Source organism: Grus americana, chromosome 18 (genome assembly GCF_028858705.1).
Source record: "Grus americana isolate bGruAme1 chromosome 18, bGruAme1.mat, whole genome shotgun sequence".
NCBI lineage: Eukaryota > Metazoa > Chordata > Aves > Gruiformes > Gruidae > Grus > Grus americana.
Window position 1 is genome coordinate 7326040 of NC_072869.1, and position 14924 is coordinate 7340963.

The window sequence follows — 14924 nt, forward strand, 5'->3', positions numbered from 1 at the left end:
GTACCTGTACAGAGGCAGATGTGTTGCAAGGGAAGGGATGGCCTTCAGTAGCAGATTGATGATGCTTGCAGTCCACGGTGATGTGAAACTACTTTCTACAGCCCTTGGCTGCAGGATCCACACAGCAGCACCTGAAAATCTGCACTTGCTGTTTCTTTGTGCAAGCCTTCATTCCTCTGTGTCACTTCCAGTGCTCAGCCCTTGCTGAAATGAGCAAGTCCAAACTCCCATGTGTCCCTGTTGAGATGAGAGATGAAATGTTCCTCTGTGGTCTCTACCCTATTCTGGAGAGTCCCCTGGCTTTGTGGGATGAGAAAAATGCTTTTCTATTGACATGAGCTGCTCTTTCCCCCCCTTTCATGGGTTCTTTTAGCTGCTGCTGCTTGAGAAATCCAACACCCCCAAAAATAATCCATAAGGGTAGAGGTTTTCTCCCCCATCAAAAAAGCAGCATAGCCTCTATTTCCATATGCCTAGCTGGCAGTTGAAGTCTGGGCTCCAAGAAGAAATTTTTCCCGTGCTGGCAAGCTGAGCACAATCACAGGTCCCATTACCTTCCTGCTGGTAGGTAGTGCTCAGCATTAACAGTCTGAGTCCAGCTACGGAAACACCAAGGTTCCAGTCCAAGATCTGCCCAGGCTCTGTCTCATGCTCTGCAGTGTCTGTGTTTATTGTCAGGCCTACGACTGGTGCCCATGGCCATCTCGGCAGCCATGATCAATACGGGGCAATTTGTTGGTTTACAATGGGGAAAACTGTTCCGCACACCCCAGAACATCTGTTCTCAGCCTGTTTCCTCTTGGTAGAGCACCGCTGGCACATGGGGAACTCTGCATTGCCCTCCTGGCTGGCTGGGACCAGCAGCAAGGGCTGGAGCTGGACTGTGATGGACCAGGGGACACATCAGGAGACAAACCCTGGCTTGAGCCCAAAAGTCCTCAGAGCACAGCCAGGTGAGAATCACATCCCACCGCAACCGTGGAGCCCTGGACCAGTGTGGTTCCCAGCAGTCCTTGGGTCCCAGCTCTCCGAAGCTGCTGGGAGCAGCCTTGCTGTGCTTTGGCTCTGCTCCCCTCAGCTGGCTGAAAGCAGGGAGGATCCATCAGCAGAAGGGTCGTTACCTTTCCTGCAGCTTGGCTCTGCCCGACAGGTGAGTTTGCCGTCAGCCTTCTCCTTGCCACGCTCCGTGGGGCAGGGTGCTGGGCTCCAGGGCTGATGAGCTAAAACCATGCTTGTTTTTAAAACAGTATGATGTTCACGTGGTGACTTTTTCCTGAAGTGCTGATTAAATAGTTTTGAGGAATGTTCTGCAACTAAAGGACTTGGAGTGCTGGTAATTAGGCAGTCAGTTAATCATTTTGGATAAAGTGCTCCCTAACTGCGTGGTGGGAGGTATTTACCTAGGGCTGGGTGAAGGCGTTAAGAGACAATTAGGCAGCTGAGCAGTCTAGCTGGCTGAGCAGACTCCTTTGAAGGCTGGTCTGCTGGTCTGCCTTTTGTTTCTGAAGAAACTCCACTAAAAAAATCCTTTTCTTTGCTACCAAGTGGTCCTCATCTGCAGAAAGCAGCTTGAATCGTGTCCTCCCGATGTGTCCATGGGAAGTACCCTGCAGCCGCGGGGCTTTCCCAGAGCCCAGCTGCCTGGTGGGGTTGTGAGGAGCCAGGTAGTGGTTTTCCTCCCTTCTCAGGTACAGGGTGATGGGGCTGCATCGTGGCTTTCCCTGAGCGGTAATTTCAACACGGCTGTTGTTGGTTCCCTTTGCTGGCAGTGGGGTCGGGTCATAAATGTTTGAAATTCAGCCTGTTGTTTTGTTTTGTGGGGCTACGTGAGCAGTAGTATTTTTATTTATATTTCTGGACTGGATTGAATGTCCTTGGTGTCTATTTCTTAACGCAGGTCTTTTTAAACAGAAACAACAAACTCTTCTGCAAACAGCTTGTCAGGTACAACACGAGCATTTGTTTGCAGAGAGCAAACAACGGAGCGTTATCTGTACAAAATGAATTGACTTTAAAACATGTATGCAAAGGCAGGGAAATGATTCTTATATCAGAATTCATCCATGTCTCACAAACGTGCCCCTGCAAGCTGGGTGTTATCATACAGAGGACATGAGATGTTGCAGGAGCACAGCAGGGCTTCAATTTTCCTGCCACACTGCTTTTGAGGCTGCTGCATGAGCCCAGCTGCTTGCTCTCCCCTGCTCAATCAGAAAACCAGCCCTCCCGAACATGGGCAGGTCAGCTTTTTCCAGGCAGCCAGTCCAGCGTGACTCCTAAAAACAGCTTCAAAAGCAAAGCAACCCCCGACTCTCCCCCCCCCCCAAAAAAAAACCCTAATTTGTGCAAATTGCAGAAGTGAGCGAGCCCCCCCAGGGTCTGGTAGCTTCTAAACTTGCAGGGCCCGGAAGGAGGTGAGCAACAGGTCCCGGGGTTTGGCTGTTGGGGATCTCTCGGGAGGTGCGGGTGCTGCAGTAGGGATGACCAAAGTCTCTTTGATGTTGGCAGTTAAGCAGAGTCACCTGCTGCCTTTTGTTGGGTGGGAGAAGGGAGGAATGATGGAGGGAGCCAAAGGAAAGCAAGCTTGGCTTTAGACAGGCAGGCCTTGGGTTGAGAGGGGCTTTTTTCAGGAGGGACTCTAAAGATTTCTCTCCCCTGTGCAAATTCTCTGTTACCTAGTTAGGTGGGGAGGGAGGTTTGTGCTACAGCTGTGTGTGCAGCCGCCTCTCCCCTTTACTGCGTTGTTTATCTGACGTGAAACTCTAGCAATGTGACAGCTTGTCAGAGCTGTCAGGTCGTGCTGAGATCAGTTCTTAGGATCATGGTTATTAGGAGGGCACATGCATGCAAGTGCATGAAAAACAGGACTGCAGAAGTTTGGTTTTCCTAAGTTAAAAAATCTGTCTTTTGAGTATTTAAATAAGTAGAACATAAGTCTGAACTGGTTTGTGGCAACTCTGATGGAAAGCAAGCCCACCTTACGATACCAAGACAGCACTGGGCTGCAGAACCATCAGCCCCTCATTCCACAACAGAACTGAGAGTACTTCTCTGCACCTGCCAAGGATTTGGGCTGGAAAGGATAAAAGAAAGAGTGCAGGAGAAGAGGAAGGGAGAAGACCTCTGTGGAAAAAAAGACAGGCCAAACTGTCCTGCGTCACTAGCCTGATGGGCTGCGCCAAAAAATAAACACCAAAGTTTCTGAACAAAGGACAAGCCTTTATTTTTTAATGTACTGAAAGAAAAAAAATGAAGATGTCAAAACCATACCAGAAGTTAGTGACAATTCTCCAAACATTTGAATAGCAAAAACATTTCCAAGACAACAAAGTGAAGGAAGCAGCAGTACATCTGGACCGATGATGGAAAGCCAGTGTTTTAGCTGTTACTGTTTCCAGCCATATGCAACAAGTGCTTTACACTAACTGGATCTTTTGGCTTCTTGATCCCAGCTAAGACACAAATTAAGATACCTGATAGTGCTCTTCAGCGTGTGGAAGAGCAGAATGTCAACTCTGTTAAACAGCTCAGGTTAAACAACTTGTCTAGTGCTGACAACCCTAGTCTTTGGTAACAGCAGCAAAGGGCTGAGCAGAGAAGCGCTCTCCTACCCAAAGTGGAGCTCCAGCACGCCCTGGTGTCAGGGACTGCCACCGACAACTGGGGATGCTCCAGTGCTGGAGAGACAGAAATCGCTACGTGCCGCCTTAGCTCACTGACTAATGCGAGGACAACGATACGATCTCTCCACATTTCAGTGGTTTATGCTAATAAATACCCCTCACCCTTTTGCACATGACCTCTTCAGAACAGCTCTGCTGGCTGTAACCCAAACTTTCCCCCAGCAACAGGCTGAGACTCTAAATGCAAGAATGTCCCTCTCCAGGCTCCTCGGGAGAAGTGAGACCCTGGGTCCCAGCCAGCACCCTGCTAAGTGCCCAAAATCAGACCTGCACTGCTACCCGGAGGTGCAAGCGCAGGGGGAGAGCTGTGTCTTCTCATCTGTGGTGTCTCTGCAGCGCACGTCGCTCTTCAGGGCTCCGAGGGCTTCTCCAAAAGAAGTACTGGTGATTGAGGGCTGCCTTGGCTGAGATGCGCCTGCTGGGATCGTACAGGAGCAACTGCTGCCAAGAGAGAAACCCAGCAGATTTAGGATTTTAAAAACCAAATGATTGATTGCACGTGCACATGGCTGGGCCTAGATCCAGATGTTGGTCCTGCCTTTTCCCCTCCTTGGGCTTTGGGAGTAACCCACAGCTGGAATTACTGTGGGGATTATTCTAGAAAGGTTTCTTGACCCTCACTGCAGTGTTTTCCTAGGGTAACCTGTGCTGACAGCCCTGCTTCAGAGCCAGGACTGAGTCCGATTCGATGATTCAGAGTTTCTGCAATGGCAGAGATGAGCATTAGACATAGATCAGCTAATGCACTTCCAGGTAGATCAGTCCCAAATGTCCCTATTCTTTGCCCAGTTTGAAAACATCCTGTCTGTCTCCAGGTCTTGTTCTGAGCCCTCACTCACCACCAGTAAGTCTCTACCATCTCGATCTAAGTTGGGAACAATATCCTTCATCTCCTTCCGTGCCCACTGGGGAAAGTTCCCCTTGTAGTCAGGCAGCTGGGTCACCCCAGGCCAGGTCACCTCAGTGGGAGTGCCCAGGGTGCGAAAGATCCGGAAGAGCTGATCGATCTCAGAGTCCCCTGGAAACAGGGCCTTCCTGGTCACCTGGGGAGAAAAAAAAATAGTTCCCACCTTTCCATCAGCTGTGTGCCCTATTTCCCACTGCAAGCAACCCTTTGTCCCAGCAGATACAAACAACTGCGCAGACGAGGGCGGTTACAAAGCAGCGATTCTGTCAGGCAGTGGTTGGGAAAGTCACGGGTGTCTGTCTGCTTGTCTCCAGCTCCTGTCCATGGATCCGTGCTCCCCTGAAGCTGTCCTCTTTTAGCCAGTCCCTTATCCTCTTTGTCTCCAGTTTCCTAACACCTGCTCTTGCAGGCTAACTCCCTCCCCACCTACTTGACCAGGCTCTGCTGACCTGCAGCTCAGGGGCTTTGGGAGCTAGGGATAGTGCTGTTACACTGCAGGGATAACAAGAGCTCTTCAAAGTGAAGTGTGGACTTCTAGGAGATCCGCTCTGCCATGCAATGAGAGTGCTAGTTCTCTGCAGCCCACCATGGGGACATCTGCAAGACAGTCATCTCCTCCCAGGATCAAAGTCCTGCAGCAACAAGACTGAAGTTACCCCTTGTGCGAGGAGAGGCATCGCATTCCCACAGATGTGGAACTGCAGCTGGAGTACTGAGGTTTCTTTGCTTTCTGCCAGGCCCTGAGGGTGGCAGATTTCCTTCTGAGCCCACAGCTAAGGATCAGCTAACCCTCAGGGTGGACTTTCCATAATACACACCCCAGTGGGACCACGGTATCACAGATGTTCTGTATCCTGTCCCTCCTTCCCCACTTCCCATTGCAGCTGCACCCTTTCTGCTCATTAAAGAGATTATTTAAACCCTTTCTACCATTTCTGCAAAGATGCAGCCGATGCTCCAGATATCCACGGCAGTTGAGTAGTATTTGCATCCCAGTAGTATTTCAGGGGCTCGGTACCACAGAGTCACCACCTGGTAGGAACAAACAAACAAGTTTTGTCTAGTTTCTCTGGGTGAAACCAGAGGCATGGACTCCTCTCATCTCAGCTGTAACGCAATGACTGTACAAATCAGAGTGTGCCAAGGCCATGCTCAATTAACAGACATTTTAGTGACAGCAAGATTGGGATTAAAAGATTATTCTTCAACAGGACACGCTGGAACAAATAAATATAGCCTACGCAGAGAAGGTGGGAACCAAGCTTGCAGGCAGGCTAGGGTAGAAACAGTCAGCACACTTTGTGGGGACACGAGGTAATCCCTTACTGCAGGTTAGGTTAAGAGCACCTAATACAGCTGTGCCTCAGCTATGGATGAGTGACTTGCGATGCTGCTGTTGTTCACCCACTATGGATTGCGTACCCCACTCCGAGGTGGCAGGGAGCCTCAACAATACCTCGTGAGTGTATGTGCGCAGGGGGACTCCGAAAGCTCTTGCCAGTCCAAAATCAGCCAGCTTGATTGCTCCTGCTTCATTAATGAGCAAGTTTTGTGGCTTCAAGTCCCTGTGGATGACTCTGTGCGAGTGGCAGAAGCTCACACCCTGCAGCAGCTGGAAAAGGTAGCTCTAAGGAGAGAAGACATTTCAGACAAGGCCACGATGAAACCACTTTTGAACCAACACACTTTGCATCATTTATAGACCTGAATGGGAAAAAAAGACCTTAGTATAATGCAACACCAGGCTTGCAGACCACTACTCAGAGATGCACGCAAAATGCTCCCACCCTACACGGGTCAGGGACACTCCAATCCAAGCTGTGGCAGTCCCTTCTACCTATCTGTTACTCTGTACAAAGACAATTAGTAATGGATCCTTCAATTGTCCTCTTATCAGCAGTTTGTTCTGCAGTGAGATGGGCTGGAAACAGCTGGGAAATAAATGTGCTGAGCAATAGTGCTATGAGGTTTTCCCAGCTAAAATGTTTGAGATCTGAGAGGCTGAATGTCTCCAGCCAAGGATGAATCTCTTTCAGATGCAGTCTAGGTAAGAACAGCTCAGTGCTGGCTCTGCCCAGCAGAAGGCAGCACACGCTCTCTGCCCAGCCTGTTAGCACTCCTTCCACACCGTACCTTGACCAAGCTTAAAGGAAGCTCTCCAGTTCGGGATGAGTCCATGTATTTCTTCAGGTCCTGATTCAGATACTCAAACACCAGATACAGCTTCTTCTGGCTGTGTATGACATCCAGGAGCCTGCAAAAGAAGTGCAAGTGCTCCTTTCAGTACCTTTCAGCACCTTCTCCAGACCTTTGCTGAATCCTTTTTTTTACCCAAACATCCCTCCTCTCACAGATGCCTCTGCTCTCCGAGTCCTTTGGAGCACAGAGAGGCAGATACAAAAGCAGCATCTAGTATGGGGCGGCAGCAGCTTGGACCAGCCTGTGTTGCTGGAGTAAAATGGCTGTGCTGTGGGCTATTGCTGCAAACCAGGGAAGTACAAGTGATTCTTGCATTTTCCTGTTTATTTTGCTTCTTTCTGTGCAGTCAGGGAAGGAGTTGGAGGTCCCTCTTGCTGCCTGTACCCAGAGCTCCCCGTAGGGATGAGCAGAAGCTTGTCAATGTGCTGGTGGGGAGGGTTAATCCAGGTCTTACCTGACTATGTTGGGGTGCTTCAGCTCTTTCAGCAGTGAGATTTCTCGGATCGCAGTGCTGGGGACACCCTCCGTCTCCCTGCAGCAGAGACAGGCTTTACAGCACCCCGTCCTCCATTGGGATCCCACAACCCATTGGGGTCCTGTGTCCCTTTGCCGCTCCATCGCACCCCATCGCCTGCCCAGGGGAGGGTCTCTCACACTGGGCGCCCCATGTTTGGGATGGAGTCGTGCGTGGGGCAGGCTGGGGGGAAATGAAGCATGGGGAAGGAGAGGGAGGGGGTGACCTAGGCAGTGCAAGCTCTGGGGTAGAGCTTTTTTGGAAGCACCTGGGGACACATTTGGAGAAGCAATGATTTAGATGCTCAAGCCTTGCTTTTCAGAGACGAGGGGAGATGAAAGATCTCTGCGCCTCAGGCAGCTGCCTCCACCATCCTGAAGGGCTGCCATGGGGTGCAGTCCCACCATGGCCCCTGGTCCACAGTGACACCCCTCATCGTGGAGACAGCCCAGGGTTGACCCAGGGGAACAGCAATAAGCTTCTATCTGCTCGGTCCCCACCCTGGAGAGGTGGAAGTTGGCCCTGCAGGAGCCTGAGCCTCACCAGCCTTGGCACTACACCCCTGAGGGAGAGGAGCGGCAACGTCCCAAAATGGCGGCTACTTCCTCCTGCCCTGGGCCATGGCACCAGAGCCAGGTAGCACCGTGTCAGGCCCTAGCTGCTGGCATGAGCCGTTAGAGACGGTGTTATCCCTCACATCAGGCTTCTTTGAGCCTCTTCCACCATTTTGGACGCTGGGCTTGCTCACTCCCATGGCAGGTCTGGGGCACTGCTGGGCCCAGCTGGCGGCCATCTCCCTGTGGGCAGTGCCACTGGCCCCAGAGGAGCCATTCTTCTTCCTCAGTCCCCTCTCGCCTCGGCACCCTGTTGCCACCGCACTGAGGCAGTGGTCGGCCCAGCATCGTGGCAGGCCGTGTGGGCTCTGGGCTGGGCCAGGCCATGGCAGCCCCCAGGACCAGGGCTTTGTCCCACTCACGAGTCCAAGCGGATCTTCTTGAGGGCCACCAGCTGCCCCGTGCGCTTGTTGCGAGCCTTGTACACCACACCGTAAGTGCCCTCCCCGATCTTCTCCACCTTCTGAAACACCTCCTGGAAGGCATCCATGGCACTGCCTCAGCCTTGTGATGGCAGTGGGGGCAGCTAGCACTGCTTTCTGAGGGGGGAAAAAAAAAGAAAGAAAAAACCCCCCAAACCTCCCAAATGTGCAGGTGTATGCTCTCCCCACGTGTCCCCTGAGCTGCTCTCTGGGGTCTGGGTTCCCCCTTGCTGCAGCACAGGGACCTGCCTGGAACTGGAGCAGCTGCAGGCAGACGAGGCTGCCTGGGCACGCTGGTGGGCGTCTGTCTGGGGGTCTTCGGGAGACCCAAAGAGCCAGACACAGCATGCACCAACTGCCTGGGACCGGCTACTTGTGACCAAGGTTGTGGGGTGTGTTAGCTAAAGCAAAAATTGAGCAACGTGCATGTGAAGAGGCGCTTTGGGCCTGTGGGAAAGGCAGCAGGGACTGCACAGGGCCAAGGGAAGCTCTGCAGCTCCGTTTGCACTGTGCCTGGCATCAGGGGGATGTGGTGTGTCACCAGGGTTCCCTGGGACACGCTGAGGTCAAACACAGCAGAAACATTTTTTTTTTTTTTTAATCTTGCGCAATTGTCCCTTGAACCTCCCCACTGTGGGCTGCGCTGCTTGGTCAGCCTTTTGGAAGGTGTCCTTGGCGGGGGATTAATTATTGACTTGACAGCTGACAGGACATGATTAAAAAAATATTACGCATTGTGGTACCAGGAAAGGTAGAGCCGTAGGGACTGATTCCTGGAGGGCTTGTGGGCCCACAGTGCAGACTGGTGGCTCAAAATCTTTTTAAAATTGATCCCAATTTTGCTAATGTGAAAGAACCAAAGTGTGGTTGCTCTGTGGCTGAAGAGGGATTCACATGGCCACGGCAAACTCCTGTGTGGGTTCTCCAGTGGCTTGTGAAGGTTCAGTTTGTGCCTGTGTCTCTGTCCGGAGTCATTGCCAAATTTGCTCTCCTCTTCCTGGCTGGTTGGGTTTGTGGCGATTTTTCATAGCAGTTGTAGGAACGTGGCATTTTGGATATTCCTAGTCCTGGCATCTTGGATATTCCCAACTCTCTGGCAAACCTGGCCATTTGGATAAAATTTAAGGACAGGGAGGAAGGCAGGACAACAGATAGGAGACAAGGTGTAAATATAAACACATTGTGACAAATAATCACTTCTTACAAAACCAGGTTAAAATCTTGTCTCCTGAGATCATGTTTTTGGACTTGGGCTGAACAGAGTGTGTTGAGGCAGGGCTTTTGGATCAAAACTGCATGAAGAAAAAACCATAAGGCTAAACTGTGATTAAAGATTATAGCAAGAACTGTAATTACCAAACCATCTCAGGATTTTGAATCAAGCCTGCTGGTAAACAGGGATGTTGCCAGTACCTGTTGCATTTTGATCTGTTGCTGTGCATTGTATGGCTTCAGTCCTTATTTTCTGAACGTCTCACCAGAGAATCTGAGCAAAAAGCAGAAAAAGCTGCAGGTGGCTGAATTCCCCTGCAAACCACAGTCCCAGCTCACTCCGGGTCCAGGGATTGCTATAGCACAGAAGAGTCTTCTCCCTCTTGCACTAACATTTGATTCTCATCTCACATTAGTGATTTTCTGTCTTTTTGTTGATGATTTAATGCTGCTGGGTGGGTCTGGCACCATGTTCTTAAACCAGAGTGGTTCTGATGTAACTTCGTCTCCTCCTCTTGCAACTTTTTCAAAGCCAAACACTTCCTTACACACCCAGTACTTAGGAGAAGGAGGAAAATTGCATTTCGTTAAATTTTCTTACATCATCTGTGGGGTTTCTGCAGGGCCTAATGCATTTGCCCTAGCAAGAAAGAGGTTTTTAATCAATAAAAGACAGGCTGCCTTCTATTTTCATATTTATGTAGGAAAATATCAATCAAAACCTTTAGATGCTTCAAAAAAATAATGATTTAAGGTCTCCTAAACTTAGTTGTGTCAAGGAAGAAAGTGGTGGTTCTCAGAGCACTGCAAATATTTATTTTAGAGCTAAAGCCAATCCTCTCCTGAACATCAGCTCCTGAAAACCCAAAGAGGCAGATGCTACTGAAAATAGTGACTCTCTGTTCTTCCTGTTTCTTTGTTGGTCAGTCCAGGTATGTGAGTGTTTTGCCAGGAACACTCCTGCGTGGCAGCTGAGTCACAGTAACCAAATGCAGGCACTCACGGACCCGCAGCCACACAGCACTAACAAACTTTGCATTAATGCCCTCTACCTCCGATCTGCCACCAGCCTGGTGACCCGCTGGGCTCCGGCAGTGCGTGTGAGTGTCAGCTGCTTACCTTGAGATTTGGAGACGACTTCTCTTTCTGACGTCTCCAGGCCTTGCATTACAAGAGGACCAGTATAACTCAAGCGCTTCCTTTCCTTAACCACCCTTTTACACAACCAACCAACCTGCTTCCCAGAGCCCTTTTCAGTGATAACACCTCGCATGAACAGACAACACACAGACGCATACTGACTCACAGTCTTCAAGTATTTCCCTGCTTAGTAACTTGACTTTGTTATTTGCGATGGCAAAACCCAGTACATTGCAAAACCACCCGTTAAATTTACTTCTAACATGTTTGTTGCAAACGGCAGTGCAAGGACCAGCGTATGGCTGGTCTCAGAGCTGCTGTCAGGATGTGCTGTTTCCCATCCGCTCCTGCCTCTCGTTGAAGTATTTCCTCTGCTCCTGTATGGCTTGTTCCAGCAAGGACACATTCATCCCTTCCACGCAGGTCAATATTCGCGCCTTTACCACTGGACCCTCACCTGGGAATATAAACAGGAAGTTTCTGTAGAAAGAAAAACAGACGGAGCAGCTCGGAGGCAAACAGAGAGGTTCCCTCAGGCAGCATATGGCTCCAGTTGGCCAAATAACCATAGCCTGAGAGCCTGCAGGAGCGTGGACCAGCTGTGCCTCCACTGCCTGAGCAGCAGGCCCAGGAGCAGGTTAATTCAGTGACGCACCTTCCCTCTGCCCTGTTGGCTACAACATACTGGTGACTGACACTGCACTCTCCTTGCACTGGGGAACACTGAGCCCAGGACATGTCGGTGCCAGTGCCAGCCATGCAGTGTCTGTCTACTTCATGGCTGGATGAAGTTTGGTTTTCTCTGTCTAAAAAGCATCCGGGACGGGTCTAAGCTCATTTCTGAATGGCTCTGTGCAGACAAGAAGAGGACAGAACAAAGCTGGGCTTAGAAGAGGCTCAGTGCTGACTATACCCAACAGTTCATTGCTGGCATTCAAACATTAACATGGAGCTAAACAAAAGGGGCCAAACCTTGGTGACACAGCCACCACCTCAGCCTGCTCCCCTTCCACACGTGCAAAACGGGGCCAACTCACCCCTAAGCTGTGATGACCAAAATAACATGTCTTTCTAAAGGAATTTTGCAGCAGTGGCTTAGCAGGTTACTCACCACGTGCCACATGCAGTGTGATTTTCCACATGCCACCGAGGATTTTGATGGCATGAATGAGAATGGTTGTTATCAGGTGTGGCCAAGACAACACTTGGGATTTGCTTCACAACCCCACGGCCCAGCCCAGATCAAGTCCCCACGCAAAGCACCATGCAGCCGGCGTAACGCCCAGGGCACCCCAGGAAAGGACAACAGGGTGCCCTGCGTGACAGAGCCTGCCTGCATTCCTCACGCCCCATGTCTGAGGGCAGGGATATAATTAGAGCCTTTCAAGGATGGCAAAGACCAACCCAGCCAGCTCGCAACGAGGTATTGCTGCAATTGGCCACGTTTAGAGCAAAGACGATGTGGGGTCTGGCAATGATGCCACTTTAGTGCAGGTTTCACAAGCTCAGCGATGCTGCTGAGGCACTTCTTGATTCTAATGAAATCTGTGCCAGGGCACCAGATTTTCACCAAGATAAGGGTGGCTCTTCACATGGTCAACGGGGAGAGACAGGCTGTTCCTGCCCTGAATCACACGAGATGAGCCTGCCTTGGCCAAGCCTTACCTCAGTGACAGTGTGTAACACTAACCTCAGTGACAGTGTGTCTCACCGAGCACCCACGGAGCCACAAGGGAGCTGATGGACCATGAGCAGCAGCAAAGGGCAGGGGTTCCTGGAACATTTACCTTCCCTGTGTTCAGCCTCTCCCAGGACCATGTAGCGAGATCCCAGCTGGGCTTGGAACGGCTCCACAAACGTGGTGTCGACACAGACCCGGTACTGAGCTGAGCTGTGCTGAGTGGTGAGAATGGCTTCGGACCGGACCAAGTCATAGCAGCATAACCTGGGAACGATCGATTTGGGAAGCTCAGTGGTACAGAGATACAACAATTACAAACAAAGGGAGGGGGGGTCAGCCAGTGAAGGAAAGGGCTGGCCTGCATGGAGACCAGGGGACCCACCTCACCTGCCAAACGTCCTCAGCACCTCCCCGTCTGGGACTGAGCTGTTGATCTCCCACGGGAAGTAATAGACACCAGCACTTGGCAGCATCTCACGCAACCACCGTTGGGCCTGCAGCAAAGCAAAAGATCTGAGTTCATGCCACCCCAGTGCCTGATCCAGATATTAGATGACATTGCCCCAAAATTCCTTCCTGGCCCAGGGGCCCCCTTCCAAGGGGCTGCAGGAGCATTACAGCTTCCCAGCTGAGTCCTGTTTGCAGCTCAGTGCACATGCCAAGCCCCAGGCACCTTGGCATAAAGAGGCGACCTTTCCCTCCTGCAATCCAACGTGAACAGCCACAGGCAGCCCACCAGATCCTCCAGGTTTCCCCCAGGCTGTGGATGGGTTGAGAAAGGTCAAGGAAGTGGAAAAACTGGTGATTGAGGGAAGGCAGGGCTTGAGAAGTTGGGAGAGCGTGAGGGACTGAGATGCAGGAGACCTGGCTGCTGGGGTAACAGGGCACCATGCTGCAAAATTTGAAATATGATCCTGAGTCTGTTCTCATGCTGCAGGATAAGAAATTCCGGCAGTGTCTGATCCTGCAGCTGGAGAACAATTACTTGGGCACAAGCTAGTCTGGTTTCGTCAGTAGTCCAGTGGGGTTTAGGAGACAGCGACAAGTGAGAACGATTCACTCCAAGACAAGACTCAGGTGGGACCTCCCGGGAGCTTCAGCGGTGGAGCAGGGCGGGCATAGGCAGGCCAGCCAGAGCGCACAGCACACAGCAAAGCAGGAATGCAGCACAGCTTCGGCAACGTTTTAATTCTGCCCGGCCAGTGCCGTAGCCAGGCAGTTGGCTGTGCCCCAAAGTGGTTTCTTTGGGGTCATTTTTCCCTCCGATCTCCCTCGCAGGGTGCCTGTGTTCAGCATGTTTCCATGCTCCATTTACTGATTTTTCTCTCTGGTGTTCTGGGGGACCCCAAGAGCTGCACAGTGGCCCAGGCAGAGACTCCTGCAAATCGGACAGGTGGGGTCACCCCAATGGGTTTGAGGATCCCCAATACTGATTATGCAGCGGTGGGGACACTGAGCTGCAACCCTGTGGCTTTAACGCTTGGTGCCCCTTGCCCATCTCATGCATTGTTCAGGGGCTTGTAACCTTTCAAAACACCCCACCACCATCCCACGCAGGACTGCTGCAGGCAGCCACCAAAACCAGGGCTCACCCCTTCTCTGCACAGGCCTGAACTGGGGGCTGGCTGCCCTGCGGCCCCATGCAAGGCTGTGCATGCCCACGGCGGGCTGTGAAACCCTTCTGGCAGGGTCCCAACCTCCGTGCATTCCACAGCTCCCTGCATCTCCACCTCACCCAACCCAAATTTAAAAAGCAGGTTCAATTCTGCACCTCCCGAGGATGTCCAGCATCGCTCAGGTTTTGCTCCTGAATCACGCTGTGTGGCAGGATGGGATCAGCCAGGAATGCAAGATGCTTCACGTGCATTTAACGCACTTTTTAACACAACGCTGCTGTGATGTGCTATGTGCCCATTCAACACACTACTTAATGCATGTGCAACCTCAGCTGTGGAACGTTACATGCACATTTAATGCACACTTGGCCCCAAGTGCAGCATGTTATATACAGATTTGGTGTGCTATCTAATGCAGTATTTAATGCATGACCAGTCCCAAATACGGCATGCTATATGAAGATTTAATGAAATATTTAATGAACTGTCAAATGCCTGGCTGCAGATGCAGCATGTCGTGTGTACTCTCGATGCACAGTTTAACGCACGCCTGTTCTATGCACACTCCACGTGCTATTTAATGCACGCCCAGCCCCAGCTGCAACACATTACACGTCTATTTACCGCACCATTTCACGCACAATCTAACGCGCACCTGATTCACGCAGCATTCCCAGTTCCAGATTTATTGAGCGCGCGCTTTAAGGCAGGCGCAGCCCCAGCTGCAGCTCGTTGTACGCGCAGTTTAATGCACAATTCAAAGCACGACGCCACGCACCCCCCCGCCCAGCTGCAGCCCGTTGCATGCACATTTAAAGCACGATTTAAGCCAGGCCCGGGCCCAGCTGCAGCCCAGCTCCCTGCTCACCGCTTCGCCGCTGCTTCCCGTGGGAGGCGGTGGCGCTCACGTGGCCGGAGGCGGTGTCGTGGGGGCGT

At 51.5% G+C, this 14924-nt stretch overlaps 2 protein-coding genes across 6 annotated transcripts; both read right to left on the minus strand.

Annotated features, from left to right (window-relative positions):
• Positions 1–3296: 3296 nt before the first annotated feature.
• CDK3 (cyclin dependent kinase 3) lies at positions 3297–10724 on the minus strand. 5 transcript variants are annotated; one of them, XM_054846134.1, is made up of 8 exons: positions 9753–10724; positions 8280–9631; positions 7244–7321; positions 6724–6844; positions 6047–6217; positions 5521–5622; positions 4523–4726; positions 3297–4124 (listed from the first exon to the last, which is right to left on the minus strand). In XM_054846134.1, exons 2-8 carry the CDS (start codon positions 8405–8407, stop codon positions 3999–4001), a joined length of 930 nt encoding a protein of 309 aa, XP_054702109.1. In that variant the 5' UTR covers positions 8408–9631; positions 9753–10724; the 3' UTR covers positions 3297–3998. The 5 variants fall into 5 exon arrangements, with proteins under 5 accessions (XP_054702109.1, XP_054702112.1, XP_054702111.1 ...); XM_054846137.1 differs by having other exon boundaries at positions 3297–4121; positions 4643–4726; positions 8280–10724; XM_054846136.1 differs by having other exon boundaries at positions 4643–4726; positions 8280–10724.
• A 145-nt stretch (positions 10725–10869) lies between these two features.
• Positions 10870–14923, minus strand: TEN1 (TEN1 subunit of CST complex). The gene is made up of 4 exons (XM_054846139.1): positions 14857–14923; positions 12760–12866; positions 12479–12636; positions 10870–11148 (listed from the first exon to the last, which is right to left on the minus strand). The coding sequence occupies exons 2-4, from the start codon at positions 12843–12845 to the stop codon at positions 11012–11014; spliced, it is 381 nt and encodes a 126-aa protein (XP_054702114.1). The 5' UTR covers positions 12846–12866; positions 14857–14923; the 3' UTR covers positions 10870–11011.
• Position 14924: the final 1 nt, after the last annotated feature.